The sequence below is a fragment of the Conger conger genome, chromosome 1, assembly GCF_963514075.1.
Source record: "Conger conger chromosome 1, fConCon1.1, whole genome shotgun sequence".
NCBI lineage: Eukaryota > Metazoa > Chordata > Actinopteri > Anguilliformes > Congridae > Conger > Conger conger.
This window is the reverse complement of record NC_083760.1, coordinates 8,423,914-8,446,787: the sequence shown is the minus strand read 5'-3', so window position 1 is coordinate 8,446,787 and position 22,874 is coordinate 8,423,914. Positions and strand designations below refer to the sequence as shown.

Sequence of the window (22,874 nt, the reverse complement as noted above, 5' to 3'; positions counted from 1 at the left end):
TGGGGGAGAGAGAGAGAGCGAGAGAGAGAGAATGTGAAACAGAAAGTGCGTGTGCATTTGCCTGTTTGTGTGTGGTGGTGTGTGCGTGCATGTGTGTGTGTGTGTGTGTGTTTTATGTGCGCACAAAGAAAAATGGCTGTCTCAACGAACGTTTTTAGGCTTTTCTATAAAGTAGAAAATATTAGCTTGTTTTAAGTTACTGCTCTCTCACCCCATTGACAAATCTTGAAATGAGTCAAACTTTCTCACCTTATTGTTTTTGTCTCATTTAGTAAAAAAGTAATTTAAATAAGATTAAGCGCATGCGTGTGTGTGTGTGTGAATGTGTGTGTGTGTGTGTATGTGCGTGTGTGTGTGTGTGTATGTATTCATGGGTGTGTGTGTGTGTGTGAGTGTATGCGTGTGTGTGTGTGTGTATGTATTTGTGTGTGTGTGTGAGTGTATGTGCGTGTGTGCGTGTGTGTGTGTATGTATTCGTGTGTGCGTGTGTGTGTGTGTGTATGTGCGTGTATGTGCGTGTGTGTGTGTGTGTATGTATGAATTTGTGTGTGTGTGAGTGTGTGTGTGTGTGTGTGTGTGTTTGTGAGTGTATGTGTGTGTGTGTGAGTGTGTGTGTGTATTTGTGGGTGTGTGTGTGTGTGTGTGTGTGTGTGTGTGTGTGTGTGTGTGAGAGAGTGTATGTGTGTGTGTGTGTGTATGTATTTGTGGGTGTGTGTGTGAGTGTATGTGCGTGTGTGTGTATTTGTGGGTGTATGTGAGTGTATGTGCGTGTGTGTGTATTTGTGGGTGTGTGTGTGTGTATTTGTGGGTGTGTGTGTATGTATTCGTGTGAGTGTGTGTTTGTGTGAATGAGGGCAGGACTGCTGCAGTACCGCTCTTACTCACAGGTGGCGGTGGTGAGCAGGAAGGTGACCGAGCTGTCCGGGATGTCACACACTTTCCGCACGGACACTTCACACGTGTAGTTGGCAAAGTCCTGTGGCCGTAGGTTCTTCAGCTTCAGAACCTTTGTCTCACCCTGAATAGAGAGGAAATTCCCTGTTAGTCAGACAGACTGAACACACACACACACAATCACATGATAAAATGGTTGGCATTTATATAGTGCCTTTATCCAAAGCGCTGGACAATTGATGCTTCTCATTCACCCATTCATACACACACTCACACACCAATGCTGATTGGCCGCCATGCAAGGCACCAATCAGCTCGTCAGGAGCATTTGGGGGTTAGGTGTCTTGCTCAAGGCACCCTGGGTGGGATCGAACTGGCAACCCTCCAACTGCCAGGCAACTGGTCTTACCGCTCTTAGAGCCTAAGTCGATGTTTCTGCCCCAGCATATGCACACAAGCCTTCTGAACAGATGAGTTACCCAACTATACAGACAATACATGTGAACAGGCCTGACCCAAAATGGAGCCCACGGAATGGGTCCACGCCCCTGAGAATTCAGCCGAATAAGAGTCTAAAGTAAAGAGCGAGGAATGAATGCCTAATCCCTTCAGGTTTAAGTGCGTCAATGAAATTAATTATCTCCATTGTAATAATAAATTACAAAACCATCAACCTCTCCACACTGTCCAAATGACAGTAGTCTTTAATCATGGTTTTCAGGTTACGGTTTAATATTTCATTTCCCTACCTGTCTGTCTTGTTAAGTGAATCTCTCCTCTGATTCTCCGATTGTTTCTCAGCGCAGCAGCACTTGTGTTAATTGAAGGAACAGAATGTGCACCGGAGGACGTGGCACAATTCAATCGAACCGAAGGAACAATTACTGTAATAGCCGCGCATCTGAAGAACTAAGAAAACAAAGACGTTTGTTCTGAAACTACGCCGATAGTCAGTGTAAAGCTTTCAAATAACGTAGCGCTCTGTGGTTTTTCAGCTTGAGCCCACTGTGACCGTGAAGAATCGCCACAGAAAGACTGACGTAGAAGTAGCGTAATGACACACGGGTAGATGAGGGTACTCTGGGAAAAGCAGACGGGAAGATGCATTCATCCATCTGCAATCGGGTACCCGCTTTTGCATACCAATGCACAGGTCCACAAACTAATAACAACCACCAGAACAGCAGTCGCGCTTCTGGCCAGCAGAGGCGAAAAGATGGTATTCCTGCTGACGAACAGATGAAGGCTGACTTCAGTCAGAAGTGCGCAGAGATGTACTGTATATTGCGAAGACAGCGAAAGAGAGAGAGAGGGAGGAAGGAGAGGGCCAAAGGGAGGGAGGTTTGTTGAGGAAACCTGAGTGAACCTTGTATGAGGTTAGCCTGCTGAACAGGCTAGTTTTGAATGACAGGTTTTCCACATCGTTGAGTGTGTTTACTCTGCGTGTGATCCATCTGTTTCCACACTTTCCACACTGTTGTGTACCGTGTGTGAGGACGTATCTGCGGTTCATTCCATCTGTTTGGTTATGACTGCACTGGATCAGTGTGCCTGTAAGTGCAGCGAGTGTGTGTGTGTGCGTGTGTGTGTGTGTGTGTGTGTGTGTGTGTGTGCGTGTGTGTGTGTGTGTGTGTGTGTGTGTGTGTGTGCGTGTGTGTGTGTGTGTGTGTGTGCGTGTGTGTGTGTGTGTGTGACAGAGAGTGTGTGTGTGTGTGTGTGTGTGTGCGTGTGTGTGAGACAGAGAGTGTGAGTGTGTGTGCGTGTGTGTGTGTGTGAGAGAGAGAGTGGGCAATGTATGCCTGGGATTATAGGGGTACATAGATGTTGTACCTGTGTGTATAGGAGCTCATAGGTGTTGTACCTGTGTGTATAGGGGCTCATAGATGTTGTCCCTGTGTGTATAGGAGCTCATAGGTGTTGTACCTGTGTGTATAGGGGCTCATAGATGTTGTCCCTGTGTGTATAGGGGCTCATAGGTGTTATACCTGTGTGTATAGGGGCTCATAGATGTTGTCCCTGTGTGTATAGGGGCTCATAGGTGTTGTACCTGTGTGTATAGGGGCTCATAGATGTTGTCCCTGTGTGTATAGGAGCTCATAGATGTTGTATCTGTGTTTATATGGGCTCATAAACGCTGTACCTGTGTGTATAGGGGCTCATAGATGCTGTACCTGTGTGTATAGGGTCTCATAGATGCTGTACCTGTGTGTATAGGGTCTCATAGATGCTGTACCTGTGTGTATAGGGGCTCATAGATGCTGTACCTGTGTGTATAGGGGCTCATAGATGCTGTACCTGTGTGTATAGGGGCTCATAGATGCTGTACCTGTGTGTATAAAAGCTCATAGATGCTGTACCTGTGTGTATAGGGGCTCATAGATGTCCACTCCATTGTCCTTGCTCTGCTCAATGAGCTGGTTCCCTCGTTTCCAGATGAACCGCACAGGAGGGTTGGAATTGACCGTGCAGCGCAGGAACACGGTCTTCTCTTGGTAGTACGTCCCACGGACATCACTGAGGGTCTGGTGCACTGTGAGGACTGGCTTGTCCAGGTCTGAAACACACACACACACACACACACAAAGTCTGGTTACAGAATCCCACATTACCACATAGTAATTGCCCGGTGAGAGAGGTACAGTGTGGTAACCCACTACAACAAGCAGGTACATTTATAATTGAAAGTTTGGTCTCTCCCCGGACAGTTTTACCACTTATTTTACTGTCCACGTGTTCCAGATCTACCGTCTATGTCTGTAAGCCAGATTGAAGGGTGTCCGTTCCAAGCTCCTGGTCCCGCACTATGTAACGTATCGGAATGTTCCGGAATTCCCAGCCACAGCGATCGCCTAGCAACGCCGATCCGCCATTCCCGACGAGCCCCCACCGAAACCACGGGTGCTGGTCACTCCCTGATCCGGGGGCGTGGGGGAGATGGGAGAAAGGGGAGAGAGCGGGGGAGTCCGGTGGCAGAGAGGGCCCGGAAATGAATGGCTGAATTCCCCTCCATTTTAGGAAGTTAGTCTGAATGAGAGGAGAGCCTGCCCCGGCCCCGGCTCGCTCAACACTGTTTCCCGTCCCGTTTCAAACCCAGAACCCCGCAGGCTGTTTGCGTCACTATCGAATGCGAACGTCAGCCCGTCAGCCCTGGTGGAGAGGGAGAGGGAGCGGGGGGGAGAGAGAGGGAGAGGGAGAGGGAGAGGGAGAGGGAGAGAGGGAGAGGGAGAGAGAAGGAGAGGGAGTGGGAGAGGGAGAGAGAAGGAGAGGGAGCAGGAGATGGAGAGGGAGAGGGAAAGGGAGAGGGGGAAGTGGTGTTATCTTATTAAAAATAAAGGCCCTGAAACAGAGATAGAGGCAGCTCTGCAGCTCCTCGGCTGAGAGACGTAGACATCCTGACAGATGAGAAGCTCAGGTGCTAGTCTCTCCTTTCTGAAGGACAGGGGGATTGTGGGATGGCAGAGAGGGCCTTTGCTCCCCCCTCCCCCCCCTCAGAGGGGGCCACCAGTGCTCAGAAGCCTAATTGGCATGCTGACGGCCCGTCCGCTGACGACAAAAAAAAATCCCCCAAAAAAAGCCCCTGCCACAGCCGGTTCTCTAATGGCTGCTCTTTACCTCCCTGAAACAGTCATCTTCCTCTCCCTCACTCCTCTCTCTCTCCCCCTCTCCCCGTCTACGGGCGTCATCGTTTCCTGACACCGCAGAGCGGGCGGACGGCGGGGAAAGAGAAATCCGGAGACGCACATCGATTAAAGTGAAATTAGATTGACTGGCGGGGCGGCGGACATGGAAGACACCGCCGCAGGCATCGGAGTCCGTCGTTCACGCAGCCAATGACGAGGCACAGGGGAGTCACATGACCCGGGGGGCGTGGGGGCACGAGCGTGCACGTCTCCAGGGCAGACACGTAGAGCCGCCGTTCCGCTACCCCGTGCTAATGCAGCGAGCGCATAACCCGCACTAAGTCGTGCGAAGTTAAGCGAAACATCAAGGCTGGCGTTGCGCATTCAAATAAGTTCGATGTCATTTGCGTCGCGCTTTTTCGCGGAACAGACGTCTGTCACAAATACGCTTTTTTGATGCTTTTCACTTGTTGAGGAACTTACCCTCCCCAGGAGAGGTGTCTCTGTCTCCACTCTCAGAAATAAAGGTATGAAAAGTGCCTAAAAAAGTACAAATTTTTGTTGTAGGTGCAGTACTCTATCCAGTAGGTGTATAAAAGTTTTGCCCTAGCCAGCAAAATTTGTACCTCTCTTGCTTGGAAAACGCATTAATTTCTGCCCAAAGATAATATTACTGTACTTTCAGGGTACATTGGGGAAATCTGATCCTTGAAGACAGGGGCAGAATTAAGGGCGGGACTGGAGATACGATCGCACCGGGCTCGAGGAATCTGAACCTGAACTTTCCAGTTAAATGCTTTTTACCCTTAAGCCATTATTAGTCAGAAAGAGTAATGTAATATTGTGATGTTGTGTCCTGTCTGTTAGTAACATTACTGCTATCTGTTAGGAGGACTGTCTAGTGCTTATCCCTGTACTTTGTCTACTGTCTGTGGTTCTGAATGACTGGTACATGCGCCATCCTGATTGAAGCCCTGATTGTGTGCAATGTGTACAAAACATTGGTTCACTTTACTTTAGCCGGGGGTCATGAAGCATTAATGAAGCCTCGATAAGCCTCCTACCTGTACATACGCATGACATTTTGCAGAAGAGGTCATAGTAAAGTCTCATAAGCAGACATAAATATCTAAAAATTTACACGGAAAAGAATAAAAGGAAAATACACGCGCGCACACCCCAGCGTTCCACCTGCAGGCCTGCTTAAACATACATCAAGCCGGGAGGAGCCGCTTGAAGCGCCGGCCCCAAACCTCGCCGGACAGATGCAGGAGCCGCGACCCGCCGCGTCTGGGCGGCGATCAAACGCCCCCGCCAACCGCGTGCGGTGAACACGCTACACGCGAACACCCCCCCTCCCCCCCACCCCCCCCGGTCACAGAGCACCTGGAACGAGCTACTGTACATCCCCCCCCCCCTCCCAAACTGCTTGATCTCCGCTGTTGTTTGGCCCCAACGTCCGCAGAGTTGGGGAGTAGGCGGGCCAGGGGCTTTGAAGAGGCTCACCCCCCGCATTTCATACCCTGCCAAAGGCCGAAACCTTGCCACACGCATGCATATATGTACCGCTCTTTCCCGTGGCTTTTATCCCATTCCCACACTTTAATCTCCCTCTCCGCTGTCTGGCCGAGAAGGAAAGGAAGAAGTCTTTATGTCTCACCCCCGGCTTGGATTAGCTCCAGACCTGGCTCAGTTACATAATTGTTCTGGATTCAAATGCTTTTCCTTGCTTTACTGAGCTTTTCCGGTGTATCGAAACCTGTGAAATACTCTCAAGCAGTGCTAACCCCACCTTGTGGTCCTGTCGGTTGGCTCGGATGAATCCGAAACGATTACCTGTTTGACACAGGTGTGATTAAGTTTCAATACCTCTCTCTCTTGTCTCTCCACATCAAGCCTCCCCAGCAAACTGCCACTCGACAAATCAGAGCATTTTTGTGACTGTAGGAGGCAGCAGAGAGACTCAGGTAGTCAGCTCCATCACTCTTAGAAATAAAGGCATGTTCATAAAAAGTGCATAAAAAGGTACAAATACTAGTCTCTTGTACATAAAATTGTACCCGAACCAGCAATATATAATTAATTTAACAATATTTGCTTTTGCTCATTTGTACCCAAAGAGGGTATTACTGTACTTTCAGGGTACATTTGGGAAATTTGATCCTTGAACAAAAATGTACCTCCACTGTTACCTTATTTCTGAGAGGGTAAGGGTGTCTCCAGCGGCCCGGCAGGACAAACCGGAAAGAAGCACAGTGAGTTTCACGCGTTTGTGCGTCGGAGCGTTGGGGTCCCAGGCGGTGTTAAACACCTCATTGCCCGGAGTAGTGGCTCAGGCCACAGGGCCCCGCTGAATCCCAGTGCTGGAGGACTGGGGCATGTTTCAGAGCGATTACATCAGCGGTATTGGCAGCGTTTCCGTGGGACGGGGACGGGGACGGGGGCGGGGGGCTCTGACTGTGTTCGGTGAGCTGGCAGAGACCATGCGCTCAGCCCGGCGCTCCACACACAAGCAGCAGCAGGACGATCTGGACTGGAAATAACCGTGTTAAAAACACACACACACACACACAGGCACACTATCACACACACTCACACACACACACACTCACTATCACACACACACACACAAACACACACACACTCACACACACACTCACACACACTCACACACACACTCACACACACACTCTCTCTCACACACACACACACAAACACACACACACTCACACACACACTCACACACACACACACACACACTCGCACACACACACACACACAAACACACACACACTCACACACACACTCTCTCTCACACTCACACACACACTCACACACACACACACACACACACAAACACACACACACTCACACACACAGACACACAGACACACACACTCATACACACACACTCACACACTCTCACACACACACACACAGACACACACACACTCACACACACACACACTCACACACACTCTCTCTCACACACACACACACTCACACACACACACTCGCACACATACACACACACACACACGCACACACTCACACACACTCACTCACACACACACACACACACAAACACACACACACTCACACACACACAAACTCACACACTCTCTCTCTCTCACACACACTCACACACAGACACACACACACTCTCGCACACATACACACACACACACACGCACACACACTCACTCACACACATACACAAACACTCTCTCTTACATACACACACACACACACACAAACACTCTCTCTTACATACACACACTCACACACACTCTCTCTCACACACACACTCACACACACAGACACACACACACACTCGCACACATACACACACACATACGCACACACACTCACTCACACACACACACACACAAACACTCTCTCTTACACACACACACACACACTCACACACACACAAACACACACACACTCACACACACTCTCTCTCACACACACACACTCACACACACAGACACACACAGACACACACACACACTCATACACACACGCACACACACACTCACACACACTCACACACACACACACACACAAACACTCTCTCTCTCACACACACACACACACACGCATAATCAAGAGGCGCTAATCCGTGTCCCTTGTTAGCGCCTGCATAAGCAGCGCATTGTTGTGTTTATTGGATCAGTTTCGGGGGCCCCGCTCCCCTTCCCAGAAGCCCCCAGGACGCCGCGTCACGCTTCAGGCAGCGCTGCCGACACCCTCGCTGTCCGCGCCGCCGAGGCTGCTGGGATAGGTCCCGGCGCGGGGCTCCGCCCGACTGATCCCGGCTTAATTAGCCAATGACAGCCAGAGGTGCGGAGGAAATCTATCTGATAGCATAGCACACTGTGACCTTTGATCTCTCTAATCCCGGCAGAGGAAGCCCGATTTTCAAATCCTCTTTGATTTCCGATAAACAAGCATGTCTCTAATAGCTTAGGGGGGGAGGGGGGGAGGGGGGGGGCGACTGCTGAGGCAGAACGGGGGGGGGGGGGGGGGGGTGGAGGGGGGTGCACACACCAGACAGGCAGGGGCAAAGAGGCCACGCTATTGGACAGAAAAACGTCTTGAGCCGTGAGCTGAGATGCTGCTTTTCCTGTAACACACGAACGCACTGCCTCGAACACAAATTTGGTACTTGCTTAATTTTACACCCCATAAAATTCAAAAACAAAAAAGAATCCCTGCAGGCTCATGAAGATTTTCAAAGAAACAGTTTACCAACTGTTCTTTTCTGAATATTTTTGAAACTTTGAAATCTGAATATGTTTGACAATATTTTGGTGTTTTTTACGAACTGTATTGGTACATTTATGGTTAGTATATTTGATCCATTTCTGGTAATGTTCCCACAGGATTTCTTTGTCAGTCCAATTATATTAGTTCCATCCAAGCTCTGCTACACATCCAATCTTCAACTTCCAAAAATAAGGAGATGTACATTACATTCATTACCACGGCACTAACGTATAGGGAAGTCGATGCAATTTATTCCTATATTCAAGCCTTCATCATCTCCATCCTCACCTCTGGAGGCAACACGACATCACCAACATCAAGTCACCAACGTCTTACGGCACCTCTTATTCCCACTCGCTGGCACCCCCGGTGGCGGAACGCGCAAACTGCAACCGCCACAACCTCTCGGCCTCTTCCGATAACGAATTAAAGCCCGCCTGTCGCAGCTTGTAGAGATCGTCATTGAGATCTACGAGTATGGCGGCGAGATGTCGGATAACGGATGACGACGCGATGTAATTACGCAACATAATGTCATGTTTTTATAGAATTATCTGGCTTTATATGCATGCTAATGGAATGCGCTGTTCACTGAAAGTCATTGAAGATCGCTACAGCAATTATCACAGCGCGAGCCTATTTTTTCATTACTGCGGAGCTTAATGCTGATGCGCTCTGCTACTGGATCTGATACACCTATATCCCTCTTATCTATGCTAATGTGTCGTGCATTTTAATGCATGTGGACGGCATGACCTTGCTAGCAGCTCGTCTCTGGATGAAAGCAGCTGCCAAAATATGTAGAACAAAAAAATGTGCAGAACAAAAAATAAGTACAATTATTCAGTTAATTAAAATTTAATTATATGTATGATTATGATTACAATTACTTTGATTATTATGATGATGAGAATTATTATTATTATTATTATTATTATTATTATTATTATTATTATTATTATTTAGTAATAATCATAATAATAAGAAAAAGAAGAATAAACACAAAGATGTTTGTGTTTGTGCAGGTGTCCAATAATGCAGCGTGTACGTGCAAGTGTGTGTGTGCGCGCGAGTGTGTGCGTGTGTGTGCATGTGTGTGTGCGTGTGTGTGCATGCATGTGTGTGTGTGTGTGTGAGAGTGTGTAAGCGCAGACTGGAGAGGGTGAGAGGACACAGACGTGTGTGTGTGTGTGTGTGCGCGACTGTGTGTGCAAGTGTGTGTGTGTGTGTGCGCGACTGTGTGTGCAAGTGTGCGTGTGTGTGTAAGCGCAGACTGGAAAGGGTGAGAGGACACAGACCAAGCAGAGAAAGGTGGAGAGAGGGAGACAGGGGGTAAATGCAGTGGAAGTGGGAGGAGAGAGAGGCAGAGATAAAGGAGAGAGGTGCATATGTCACTAACACCACTGATACCAGGCCTCTGAATTTACCGTGGAAGCCTGCTCTCTACACCGCCCGAGCAGGTCATTATTCTGAGGGGGAAGCGCATTGATTATGTTAAGGCAGAGGGGGAAAATGTAGTCACAATCCAGCTCACACCAAGCAGATTCCCAGTAGATGCAAGTCTGTTGCCTCTAATGATCTGTGTGTGTGTGTGTGTGTGTGTGCGTGTACATATGTGAGTGCGTGTGTTCATGAGCATATGTGTGTGAGCCTGTGTATGCGCAGCTGTGTGTGCATGTGTGTGCTTGTGTTTATGAGCACATGTGTGTGTGAGTGTGTGTATATGCTTGTGCCTGTGTGTGTGTGTATGTGCATGTGTGTGAGTGTGCATGTATGTGTTTGTGAGTGTGTGTGTGTGTTTGTGTGTGTGTGTGCATGTGAGTGTGTGTGTGTGTCTGAATGTGTATGTTTGTGTATGAGAGTGTGTGTCTGTGTGGTTGTGTGTGTGTGTGTGCATGTGTGTATGTCTGTGTGTATATGTGTGCATGTGTGTGCTTGTGTTTATGAGCACATGTGTGTGAGTGTGTGTATATGCTTGTGCCTGTGTGTGTGTGTGTGTGTGTAAGTGTGTGCGTGTGTGTGCTTGTGTTTATGAGCACATGTGTGTGTGAGTGTGTGTATATGCTTGTGCCTGTGTGCGTGTGTGTGTGTGTGTAGTGTGTGTAGTTAATAGCTCTGCCAGGCTTATGCACAGTGAAATATATAAATATAGCCAGTCTGTTCTTTTGATCCATCCAGAGGCTCATCAATAATTTAAAAACCCACACTGCTGTACACTGAGTAAAGAACACTCAAAAGCCCTACATTCCAAAATAATGAGGACATAGGGAGTGTTTAATATGCAAAGTAAAGTTTTATTTATGTGTTCATTTCTTTTTAAATCATCAATATTTTTCCCCTCCGTTTGATTTTGTGTTTTGTTTTTTGTGTTGTTGTTTTTTTCCCTGCCTCCGTGCCGCGGATGCAGAGACCGGGGATGCAGAGCGGTGGACAATGGTGGATAGAAACAGGGAAGAGGAAAGCCGAGAGAGCACCGACCTTTAACCCCGTGCCTCCGGACCGACCAGAGCACAGACTGCAGACCACAGACACCACGCTGGCTAATGACCTCATAACTGACCGACACACTGACCTTACCGCCAACCCAGGGACAGACACACTGGACTGGTCAGTTACTCCAGGGACAGACTGGGTCAAGGACAACAGACACACTGGACTGGTCAGTTACTCCAGGGACAGACTGGGTCAAGGACAACAGACACACTGGACTGGTCAGTTACTCCAGGGACAGACTGGGTCAAGGACACCAGACACACTGGACTGGTCAGTTACTCCAGGTACAGACTGGGTCAAGGATAACAGACACACTGGACTGGTCAGTTACTCCAGGGACAGACTAGGTCAAGGACAACAGACACACTGGACTGGTCAGTTACTCCAGGGACAGACTGGGTCAAGGACAACAGACACACTGGACTGGTCAGTTACTCCAGGGACAGACTGGGTCAAGGACAGCAGGCACAATGGACTGGTCAGTTACTCCAGGGACAGACTGGGTCAAGGACAACAGACACACTGGACTGGTCAGTTACTCCAGGGACAGACTGGGTCAAGGACAACAGACACACTTGACTGGTCAGTTACTCCAGGGACAGACTGGGTCAAGGACACCAGGCACACTGGACTGGTCAGTTACTCCAGGGACAGACTGGGTCAAGGATAACAGACACACTGGACTGGTCAGTTACTCCAGGGACAGACTGGGTCAAGGACACCAGGCACACTGGACTGGTCTGAGCTAACTACTGATATTTGGTCTGTCCCAGCTTGTGCTGGTGTGTGGAAATACCTGATCACTACCATGATCCAACAAACTCAGAAATAAAGGTACATTTTTGTTCTTTAAGAAACACATTTCCTGAATGGTACAATAATGGTCTTTGGGCACTAATAAGTACTTTTTACAAGCAAAAAGGATGAAATTAATGATTAAATCCATGCCTCGGGGTAAAATTTTCTGCACCTATAGTGTACCACCCCCAGTGACAGGCTTTTGTACCTTTTTAGGCACATTATTTCTGAGAGTGTAAATCACTTTCCGTATCACATTATATTACATCTTAATAACCACCATAGATCATATCACTCATTCACTGTTCATACAGAAAGACTGCATATAAATGTAGGCACAAAGCCACATTTCAATATGGACATTTACTAGGATAGGTCAATGGAAAAGCAGACGGAACTCACTGGAATGTCGCTTTATATTGATATATCAGCGAAGCTCACACAAACGCTTTGCAGTGCTGGACCATGCCGAAGAGTTAGTGACATGTCTGTGTGTGTAGCATGGTTAGCTCAGCTGGTTCGCTAGTAAGCACGGATGGTGCAGTGAAAAGCGAAGGCCGGTAGCAGGTTATCGCGACAACACTCCCCGATGACGTAACCCTCAAATTCAAAAGAGCGTTGTTGCCCTTGGCTAGGGGCGAGTTCGTCTTTAGCTGACTGGTAACGCGTTCGTTCAACAAATAATTTGGTACAAGCGAGAGGCCGGGGTTCAAATCCCGCCTCGGACTCAGGCAATTTCTCACCTGTTACATGTGCATCGGGCTTATTTATCAATAAAAGGCAGAGATTTGAAAAAAACCTTATGAAATCTCCATTTTCCTGCATTTGCTTGGGTTTGCGGCACCCAGCATTTCACATCACTTTTCATTGGGCTGACCCTGGGCGCTACCGCCATAATCACACACTCAACTCCGCTCAGCGGCTGTGCACGGCAACCCCCCGGTCTGAAACCATGACAACTCCGTCCGTGACAACACTTTAGATGTTAGCGGTTTGCCGGCACCGCAGCGCACCCACATATCCCCGGCGTCCGCTTCGCTGTGGGCGGTAGCTCCGTGTAGTGGGTACACAAGGGGAGCCCTGCCAGTCGAAACATTCCCTGACATGAAACTTCCTCGCCGCCGTTGCCCTAGGCTTGCTCTCGTCGGGGTTTGATTCGATTCGATTTGCAACTGTAAACTGGAGTAGAGTGTTTGGCCTGATCAGATAATAAATGAACAGGTAGTTAGGAACAATGTTAAATGTCAAATGGATATGCACAATGTTAAATGGACAGGGGCAATGTTAAATGGATAGGTACAATGGGTGAGTAATATTTACTATATTACTTTATTAGACATATTTCTAGACTTATTAAGTCTTCTGCTGCAGTAGCCTATCCATCCATGACCATGTCTGCGTGCTTTTATGCATTTAGTTGCTGCCACATGATAGGCTGATGAAATATTTGCATTAACAAGCTGGTGAACAGGTCTAGCTAATAAAGTGATCCCTGAGTGTACGCGTGTGTGTGTCTGTGCCTGTTCGGTGTGAACATGCACATACGCACGAGTTTGCGTGTGGTTGAATATAACCGAGAAAGAAAACGGCACAGAACGGGACATTAATTAACACGCCTGCTAATTAGCATAACATTTACAACAACAGTAAAAAAAAAAAAAAGGAGCCTGTTCAGGAAGTTGCAAAAAAAAAAAACTGCTACCGACAGTTAGCCAGTTAGCGCCCGTTAGCGCCAGATCCCTGAGTCCCTTCAGCAAGCGGCTAACCCCGCCCAAGCAGCGCGTATTCAAACGGCGCCCCGGAGGCAGGCGAGCGGAGTAATCAATTTCACACATCTCCGCAGGCCCCCTCGCTGAGTAACGACGGGGTCTTCCGCTGCGACCGAGTTCAGGGGGTCAGGCGGAGAGCCCCGAGGCGTCCGCGGGGATGATGTAACGACCAGGGGTCACGCAGCGGGGTCGCGCCCGCGACGCCCCCGGCCGCCGAGCGCCAGCCCCGCCCTCCCGCCTCATTAGGCCCACGCTGCGACACGCCGGGCGCCTCCGCTGAGCTTCCTAATGAGATATTTAGTGTACGAGCGGTGACCCGCCACGGAGAGAGAGCGCGCTATCACGCCGCCGGCTCTAATTAAAAACGCCACCGCGTCTGCGCCCCCCCACCCCCCCCCCCCCCCCCGTCGCAGAGCGCGGAGACGAAGCCCTCCCCGGCGCTCGCCGACCGTCCGCGCCTGACACCCGGCCTCGCGGAAACCCCGGAGCCGAGAGAGCCGGAATGGACGCCGACCGCAGACGACGCGTGTCCCTCTTCCCCTCTTTGACGTTTTTTTTTACTTTTTCTCCCCGTTAAAAATAAAAGCGGAAGCGGGCACACACGCGCGCACACGGAGCGCAATCCGATAAGTGAAGGGACAGCTCGTGCTTTAATTGGTTGCGGAGAATAATTGCTGCAGTTAAACGCTTTTAATGCTGCGGGGAGATCCCGCCAGCCGCGCTATTAGTCACACACAGGCTCGTATTGACTCGCCCCAGAGTCTTTAAACAATCAGTAATGGACCTGGCCTGTACTTCCTGGATGAGGAAAGGACAGACTGCACATCCTTTACCATCAGGGTAATGGGGGAGCCGATTCAGCTTAGCCCAGGTCCTCCTGACACTGCACTGCGGGAACCAAACGAAATGTACTGTACAGCACGGCGAAGAAAGGGCGAAAGGATTTCTACTCCGGGAGCAGTGGGGGTAGCGTTGGGATGAGAGCGTCCAAATTTACCCGCAACACTGGACACACACAGACCATGAAGTGCAAAGGTTCTAAGGTCTTTGCCACGATTACACACACACACACACACACACACACAGACATGTACACATGTACGCATGCGTACACACACACACACACACACACAGACATGTACACATGCACGCATGAGTACACACACACACACTCACTTGCACACATGCACACACACATGCCCACGCACACATGAAAGCACGCACACACACAGGTGCACACACTCATCAGATTATCCACGACCTAAAGCACGCTGCCACTTGCAGCCAAATGCAAAAGGTATTTGACACATTGGCACAATTTCTGTTCCCTTGGCTTTGTACTCCAGCACATTAGATGATAAATAAAACAGTGAATATGAGGCTAAAGTTCAGACTGCCAGATTTAATCTGAGGGTATTCACATCCATATTGGGTAATTCATATTGGGTAAACATAGTCCCCCCCCCATTTTCGGGCAGCAAAAGTAATTGGACACGAGCAGCTCATTTCTTTCACATCTCTTTCCATCACTTTGATGCCGTAAGACTTTGTTCCAGAATTCGACAATCTTTTTATCTCCTGTACTATTTTGTGAACTCTCTGGCCGTTCTGTTGCTGAGGCTTACCGGTTGTTTGTATCTTGCGGTCGACCTTCTTTCCTTCATGGTCGTCTTTTCACACATTGATGCCTACATCCTGGAGAGTGTTCCTGATCTGCTTGACACGAGAAAAGGGTATTTTGTTATACCCTTTTATACTGAAAGTATTCTTCGGTCATTCACGGCAATGGTCTGTCGTGACCTACCAGGTCGTTCGCTATTGCTGAGCTCCCCAGCACATCCGTGCTTCCTAATAACGTATCAGACAGCTGGGCGATGATGCACCAAAGGTTTTAGTTATGTCTCGGATTCATTCAGATTTTGAAGCTTCATTATGGCCTGCATTATTGGCATTGACATTTATTTGGTCCTTATGTTGAGAAACGGCAACAGACTCCAAACTACAAAGAATCCACTCTCAACCTCTTGTAAGCTTTCACAACAGCCGCAAGAAACCGCGACTGTCCAATTACTTTTGCTCCCCGCAAAAAAAGGAGGAGCCGAGTATAAATTGGCAGTATTCCCAACACGGATCAAACAATACGGTTGCGAATACCCTCAAATTAAAGCTGACAGTCTTCACTTCAACCCCGCATTCATTGTTTTATTTCAAATCCAATTTGCTGGAGTACAGAGCCAAACCAACAACGATTGTGTCACTGGCCCCAGTACTTCTGTGTATAACTGTACTTGGAACGTGACATCACCTCCCTCCATTCCATTAGGAGAGCAGTTGAGGACATTGCCTATCAGCTGTGTACTGCAGAGATGACCTCAGCTTATGTTTCGCTCAGTGAGTGTGAGTGTGAGTGAGTGAGTGAGTCAGCTCCCGCATTAAAGCCAGGGTATTATCGCAGAGACACCCAAACTGTGGGTCGAGACCCACTGGTGCTTCCTGAGAGGGAAAGAATAACTTACTCTCGGTGGTGACGCACCAGTCGATTTAAATTCTGCACCCCATACGCAGTAGTAAGTAGGCGCAGTGTACACACGCGGTTGGTGTGGTCACATAAAAAATAAAAAAATAAACATTTTAATTATACGTACATGAACACATTAACTACATCATAATTAAGCACGGGTGGCAGAAAATGGGTTAGCGGATCTTGGGCAGGGAAATTTCTGGAACCGTGGATTTACAGCAACAAAAGGTTTGCGATGAAGATTCTGCCACATTGCAAGTTCAAGATATTAGTGTACACTGACTGCCTGCAGTACAGTATGCATATTTTCAGGCCGTCCTCCGTAAATGTTTCAGCTGTAGGGTGTGTTACTCATACTGGGTGTGGAGGTACTGTACAGGGGCTGGTTCAAATAATCTTAGCCACATTCTAATTGGGATTTCAATGCAGATTATTTTTCTTAATGGCATAGAATGCCCTGCGTGCCTTCTGTTTCAGTTAATTTATTGCCAGGTTGAATTGTCACTATTCTGAAATGATATGTGTTTCCCTGAGATATGGATCGCTTGGAAAATTATTATCTTTGACTTTGATCATGTTCACCATCAGGGCCCAGGTCTGATGGCATTGCTCTAGCAGATCAAGGCTATGCTACAACCCCTGTGCTGTGGGTGACAGTAGAACTAAGTCTCTCTCTCTCTCTCTCTCTCTCTCTCTCTCTCTCTCTCTCTCTCCCTCTCTCTTCCTCTCTCCCCCCTCTCTCTCCCTTCCCTCTGTCTTTCTTTCTCTCTCTCTTGCTCTCTCTCCCCTCCCACTCTCTCTCTCGTCTCTCTCCCATTCCTCTCCCTCTCTCTCTCTCTCTCTCTCTCTCTCTCTCTCTCTCCCTCTCTCTCTCTCTCTCTCTCAGACTTTAAAGATGAGAGATGGCACAGTGGCCCATAGCCCGGTCAGGACTGTATTTTAAACTGCCACGCCCGCTTTAAGAGGGTCCGCCATGCTTTTGTGACGGTCACTGCATTCTTTTATTTCTTCTTCTTCTTCTTCTTCTTCTTTTTTTAGCTATTGATTTGCACCCGGTCCTCCAGCAAAAGTGCTGAGCGGGACAGTAAACGTTAACGCAATTTAAGGCCGCCCTTGGAGCAGCTGATTATGATTTCTTTCATTTGGTTTTATTGATTTATTTATTTATCTTATTTATTTATTCTTCTCCATCTGGTTTGCCGTAGCAGGAGTGGCCTCCCTCCCTCCTAATCCCCACCCGCGGTGTTTTTACTCGTTCCGCAGCCCCCTGCTCGCCCCTGCGTCACCGAGACCTTGGGGCCTGTCGGCTCCGTCGGCCTGTCGGCTCTCGTCTATCCGTTACCTGGCCTGACTCCACCTGTCTCGCAGGCCGCAAATTAAAAATGGATACGGGGCGGCGGGGGAACGGGGAGGGGTGCCAGAGGGAGGGGTGACTAAGACGCGCGACATTCCAAGTGCTTCTTGAGGGACGCGGAATGGCCCCTAAATCAGGAATTACTGGAGAAGGATGCCAACCCAAAAATGTCAAAGCCATTAAAAATCATTTGGGCTTTAGGCCCCATCACAAGCTGAAATAAACCCAAAAACCCCAGAAAGTGTGTGCTCCCCCTTCCCCCCCAACCAAGTTCCTCTCCCCCGAGCAGAGGATACGCGAAATAACAAAGAAATACAGCAAAGAAAATACTAATTTATAGAGAGGAAAAGGTTTTTAAAACCACCTACGCCCCACTCCGGGAGTGTCTGATTATCTTGGTAGGGACCACAATGAGAGCATTCTCGACACATCTCTGGATGAAGGACAACATTAACACACGTTCTCTCACAAAGATGTGTTTCTTTCGACTCAATTAACCCTTTTTTTAACGCGACGTTCCCTGGCTGGAGCGTCACTGCTTAAAGCCAGCTTTTGTGTGAGTGCTCTGGCCCAGACCTGGATCGATCCAGGCTGCCCTAATGAAGACGTATACGCAAGGAAAGGCAAGAAACAAATATTATTTCAGCTCAGCCCTGTACCCCTGTACGATTTAACCTTTAGCGTGCGTGTGTGTATGTGTGCGCGTGGCTGTGAGTGTGAGTGTGTGTGTGGGAAAGAAATAACAGAATGCATTTCAGATAAACTCTGCAAAATGGTGAGGACAAGTGGCCAGATCTTATCTGGTCTAGACTGAGGCCGTCCTAAGTGCCATTCTTCCACATCTTCTCCCTCTTAGCCAAGGCTTTCCCTCCTGCCATCATGCTCAGGGAAGCATGCACTGACTCATTTTTCACTCACACACTCACTCACACACACACTCACTCACACACTCACACACACACTCACTCACACTCATATACACACACACACACACACACTCACTCACACACTCACTCACACACTCACTCACTCACACACACACACACACAAACACACACTCACACTCATATACACACACACACACACACACTCACTCACACACTCACTCACACACTCACTCACTCACACACACACACACACAAACACACACTCACACTCATATACACACACACACAAACACACATAAACACATACATACACAGACTCACCCACATAAACACACTCACACACACACACACACACACACACACACCCTGGAGCCCTGTTCCTAGGCCTGAGACAGCAGGGAGAATGAGTGAGACAGGGACCGGTCAGGGCTGTCAGCTGCCACGACCTGTTTAGTGCAGGGACAGCGCAGCACTCAATTATGCAGCTGAATTAATCAGAGTCCATCAGACACAGGAATACTGTGGCTGTCCCTCGGGGGGGGGGGGGGCCACAGTGGGGCCTGGCTGATTTGTAGCCAGCGCGGCGTGATAGAGGCGTGATGAGGTTGTTATGGGACCCCAGGGGGTTTGTAGTAAACGCACAGAGGGCTGTATGATTAGCCAGGAGCTTAAAGACAAGGGGGGGGCGTAAGATTCTCTATCTGAGCACCTGAGAACAGAGCCTTGGGCTCCAATGCATATATGCACACACATGCGTGCACAAACAGACACATGTACACACGCACAGCACATACACATGCATACACACAAACACAGACCCACAAACACATGTGCACATTTCTCACATTTACGGTCTCTCTTATCTTTATCTCTGTCTCTCTCGTTTCCTTTCTCTGTCTTTCTCTCTCTTACACACGCACACACAAACACACACACAAGCACACACACACACACACACACACACACACAGATGCACAGACACACACACACACAGACACACACAGACACATGCATGCACGCACACACACAGACACACACTCAGAGACACACACACGCACACACACTCACACACACGCAGACACACACAAACACATACTCGCTCCCACACACACACACACACACACATACATACACGCTCTCACACACACATGCACACACACACACACGCACACACACACACATAAAGATGGTGATGGGGGAAGATAAGTTATCCCTTTTTGTCTAGGCCCTCGATGAGAAAGCCCCAGCCCGGATACTTACAGGGGTTTAACATATCTCTCCTGCAGCCTTACCTGCTGCTCCATGCTTAGTTAAAACATCACTTTTTAATGTTTCCTTAATTAGACTGCGAAGGTGTCAGCGCAATGCCTGCCTCAGAATGCAGAAAAGGACGAATCTCACAGCCCTACATCGATGAAAGGACATACGTTTGGACCAAACTCATTCTATTTTTCATTTTTATTATAACAAGACACTGAATAATTTCAGCAAGAGAATCTAACACCGTAGGAGTAGATGTTGCTTATATACAGTGAGCACCATAATTCTTCTTTTTTTTTTTGTTATTTTGTTTCTGTACTCTAGCACGAAGAAAATAACCTTAAATTCAAGCTGACAGTCTGTACTTCAACCTCATTGTCACTGTATCCTTGCAAACTGAAAGTGCAGAACGAAAATAACAACAACCAAAAAAACTAATTTTAGTATGGAAATTTCTACCAATTTTAGGCATAGTTAAGGATACAATCCACATCTACATCATGTATGCACATAATGAGCCGTTGCAAATGCGATGTTGATTCATTTTGAATAGCAGTAAAAAGCAGAGTTCTGTTGCCTCGGTGTTTGGAGTACCGTGTTTTCAGCCTCCTCCACTGCAACCTTAGCTGGCAGGTGAAATAAATACGGCGCTCATAAAGCCTATTCCGTCCCCAGCCCGGGCTCTGAATGACATTAAAAACAATAGGACAGCACTTAAAAAGTCAAGCTGGACCTGGGAAAAATGCCATTTTTCAGCCGGCGGACTGACAGCGAAACGAGGCAGAAATAGAAATCTGCGCTGTAAGTGTTCCACGCCCCGGTGTCCTCCCCCCGCCTGATTTACAGCGCGCTCAAGCCTCACTCTCCGCCGCAATAAAACACACGGTGCGTTCCTGCCTCTTCTCCGGCGCAAAAAAAAAACTTTTTAAATAACGATTCCAGCAACGCGCAGAAATACGGTTCGGGGAGACGCCCCTGAGAAACGTTTAGCCTTCCTTTCTCCCCGCGGCAGCCGGCAACGGAGGTGACCCCGCGAAAACGGCGGAGAGAATCGCCGCGGGGTGCATTTAAACTTGCGAGGCAAACGTACCCCAAGCGTGGGGCGTGTCTGTTCAGACGTGGGGCGCTCTGCTGATGAGGCTTTCTGAAGTCAGGGGTGATTACCCTACTCCCCTAAGGGGAGGGGGGGGGGGGGGTGTTCGGTACGAGAGAAAGAGCATACCCAATTCCCCCGGACGGAATGGGAAAAGAGGTCCGGGGTCTGGTGAGGACATGCAGAAAAAATATGTTTTGACTGAGACCACATTCAGCTATGCCCGGTAAAACACAGTAATCCACTATACACCACCACCATATGAAAACACAATGCCTGGTGCTAAAATATCTATCTATATATCTATCTGTCTGTCTGTCTGGCTTTCAGTGAATTTCTGTCTATCTTTCTGTAATTCTGTGAATTTATTATTTCTATCCGTATCAGTTCATATATATATATATATATGTGTGTGTGTGTGTGTGTGTGTGTGTGTATATCTGCAGTTTACAGTTTAATGCTTATAAAAAAGACCATCCCTTCCTCAACATCTCTTATCCGGATTTAAACGAACAGGATCATTTGATGAATTAAATTCCTGCGTGTACTTCTTGTTTCAAAATGACTGCATTTTTTTCTTCATTAGTTCAATAAAGTGGTCCACCATGATGAACTGAACACAATAATACCCTGCAATGTCTGGCTTAATGCAATGCTACATTTTGATGGATTTTCTAATAATCTGTACAGCTCAGAAAATTGGAACTCCAGGGGGGATTTTAGGCTTTTTAATCTCATACAACGCTCCTGTTTGTTCATTAAATACAGCGATATTGTTTATGTCCAGCAAGCGTTACGCTGGGCTATTGCTTTAACCCTGGATAAGAATCTAAAAAACACTGAGCCAAATACTCCTTCTGTACTACGATGGTACCTTGATAATTAGTTTTACAAAGTTCAGTGTTTTTATTTGATAAAGGTCACAGTTTCATTTTTCCAGTTGTGTGGTTATAGCCTACTTGATTACCTTTCATAAACACAAGTGATCAGTTATAACAGTGTAATCGCATTAGGATAGATTAGAGAGAGTCTTTTAATGTCCTTTATTCAGTGAAGTGCAGGGGCCCACATGCTGTAAGATGGCGCCCCTTGCCAAAGACCTGGTATTCAGTTTAGTAACAGAAACCCACGGCCTGACATAGAATACTGCCCTCACCTGGGGCAAGAGTGGGCAGAAGCCCCACTGGGGGGGGGGGGGGGGTACATAACTGCCCATAGAACCACCCAGGGAGGAAGGGCTAGCCAGCCACATTCAGGCGTGGGGGCGGCCTGTAGCGTAGTGGTTAAGGTAAATGACTGGGACACGGAAGGTCGGTGGTTCTATTCCCGGTGTAGCCACAATAAGATCCGCACAGCCGTTGGGCCATGTGTACTGGATATCACGTTCATGATTCCATCCATCCATCCATTATCTGAACCTGCTTATCCTGATCAGGGTCACAGGGGGGCTGGAGCCCATCCCAGCATACATTGGGCGAAAGGCAGGAATACACCCAGGACAGGTCGCCAGTCTATCGCAGGGCACACACACCATTCACTCACACACTCATACCTACGGGCAATTTAGACTCTCCAATCAGCCTAACATGCATGTCTTTGGACTGTGGGAGGAAACCGGAGTACCCGGAGGAAACCCACGCAGACACGGGGAGAACATGCAAACTCCGCACAGAGAGGCCCCGGCCGACGGGGATTCGAACCCAGGACCTCCTTGCTGTGAGGCGGCAGTGCTACCCACTGCACCATCCGTGCCGCCCTACGTTCATGATTCCTGCATGTGAATTGCATCTTATCCAACCTGCCCTGTAGCTTGTTCTAATGACCTTGATATGCACCGGGATTCTGGACCCCATGTAAAGATCTCGAATTGGGCCCCCACCACCCCAGAAAATCCTATGCTGTAGTATTTTTTG

At 48.3% G+C, this 22,874-nt stretch overlaps 1 protein-coding gene across 1 annotated transcript in view; it reads right to left on the bottom strand.

Annotated features, from left to right (window-relative positions):
* Positions 1–22,874, bottom strand: part of LOC133140095 (MAM domain-containing glycosylphosphatidylinositol anchor protein 1) — a 194,338-nt gene that overhangs the window by 82,492 nt on the left and 88,972 nt on the right. The window contains exons 5-6 of the mRNA XM_061259662.1: positions 3,252–3,448; positions 886–1,018 (exon numbers count right to left, since the gene is read on the bottom strand). Coding sequence (XP_061115646.1) covers positions 886–1,018; positions 3,252–3,448 — 330 coding nt within the window. The remainder of the gene's footprint in view (positions 1–885; positions 1,019–3,251; positions 3,449–22,874) is intronic.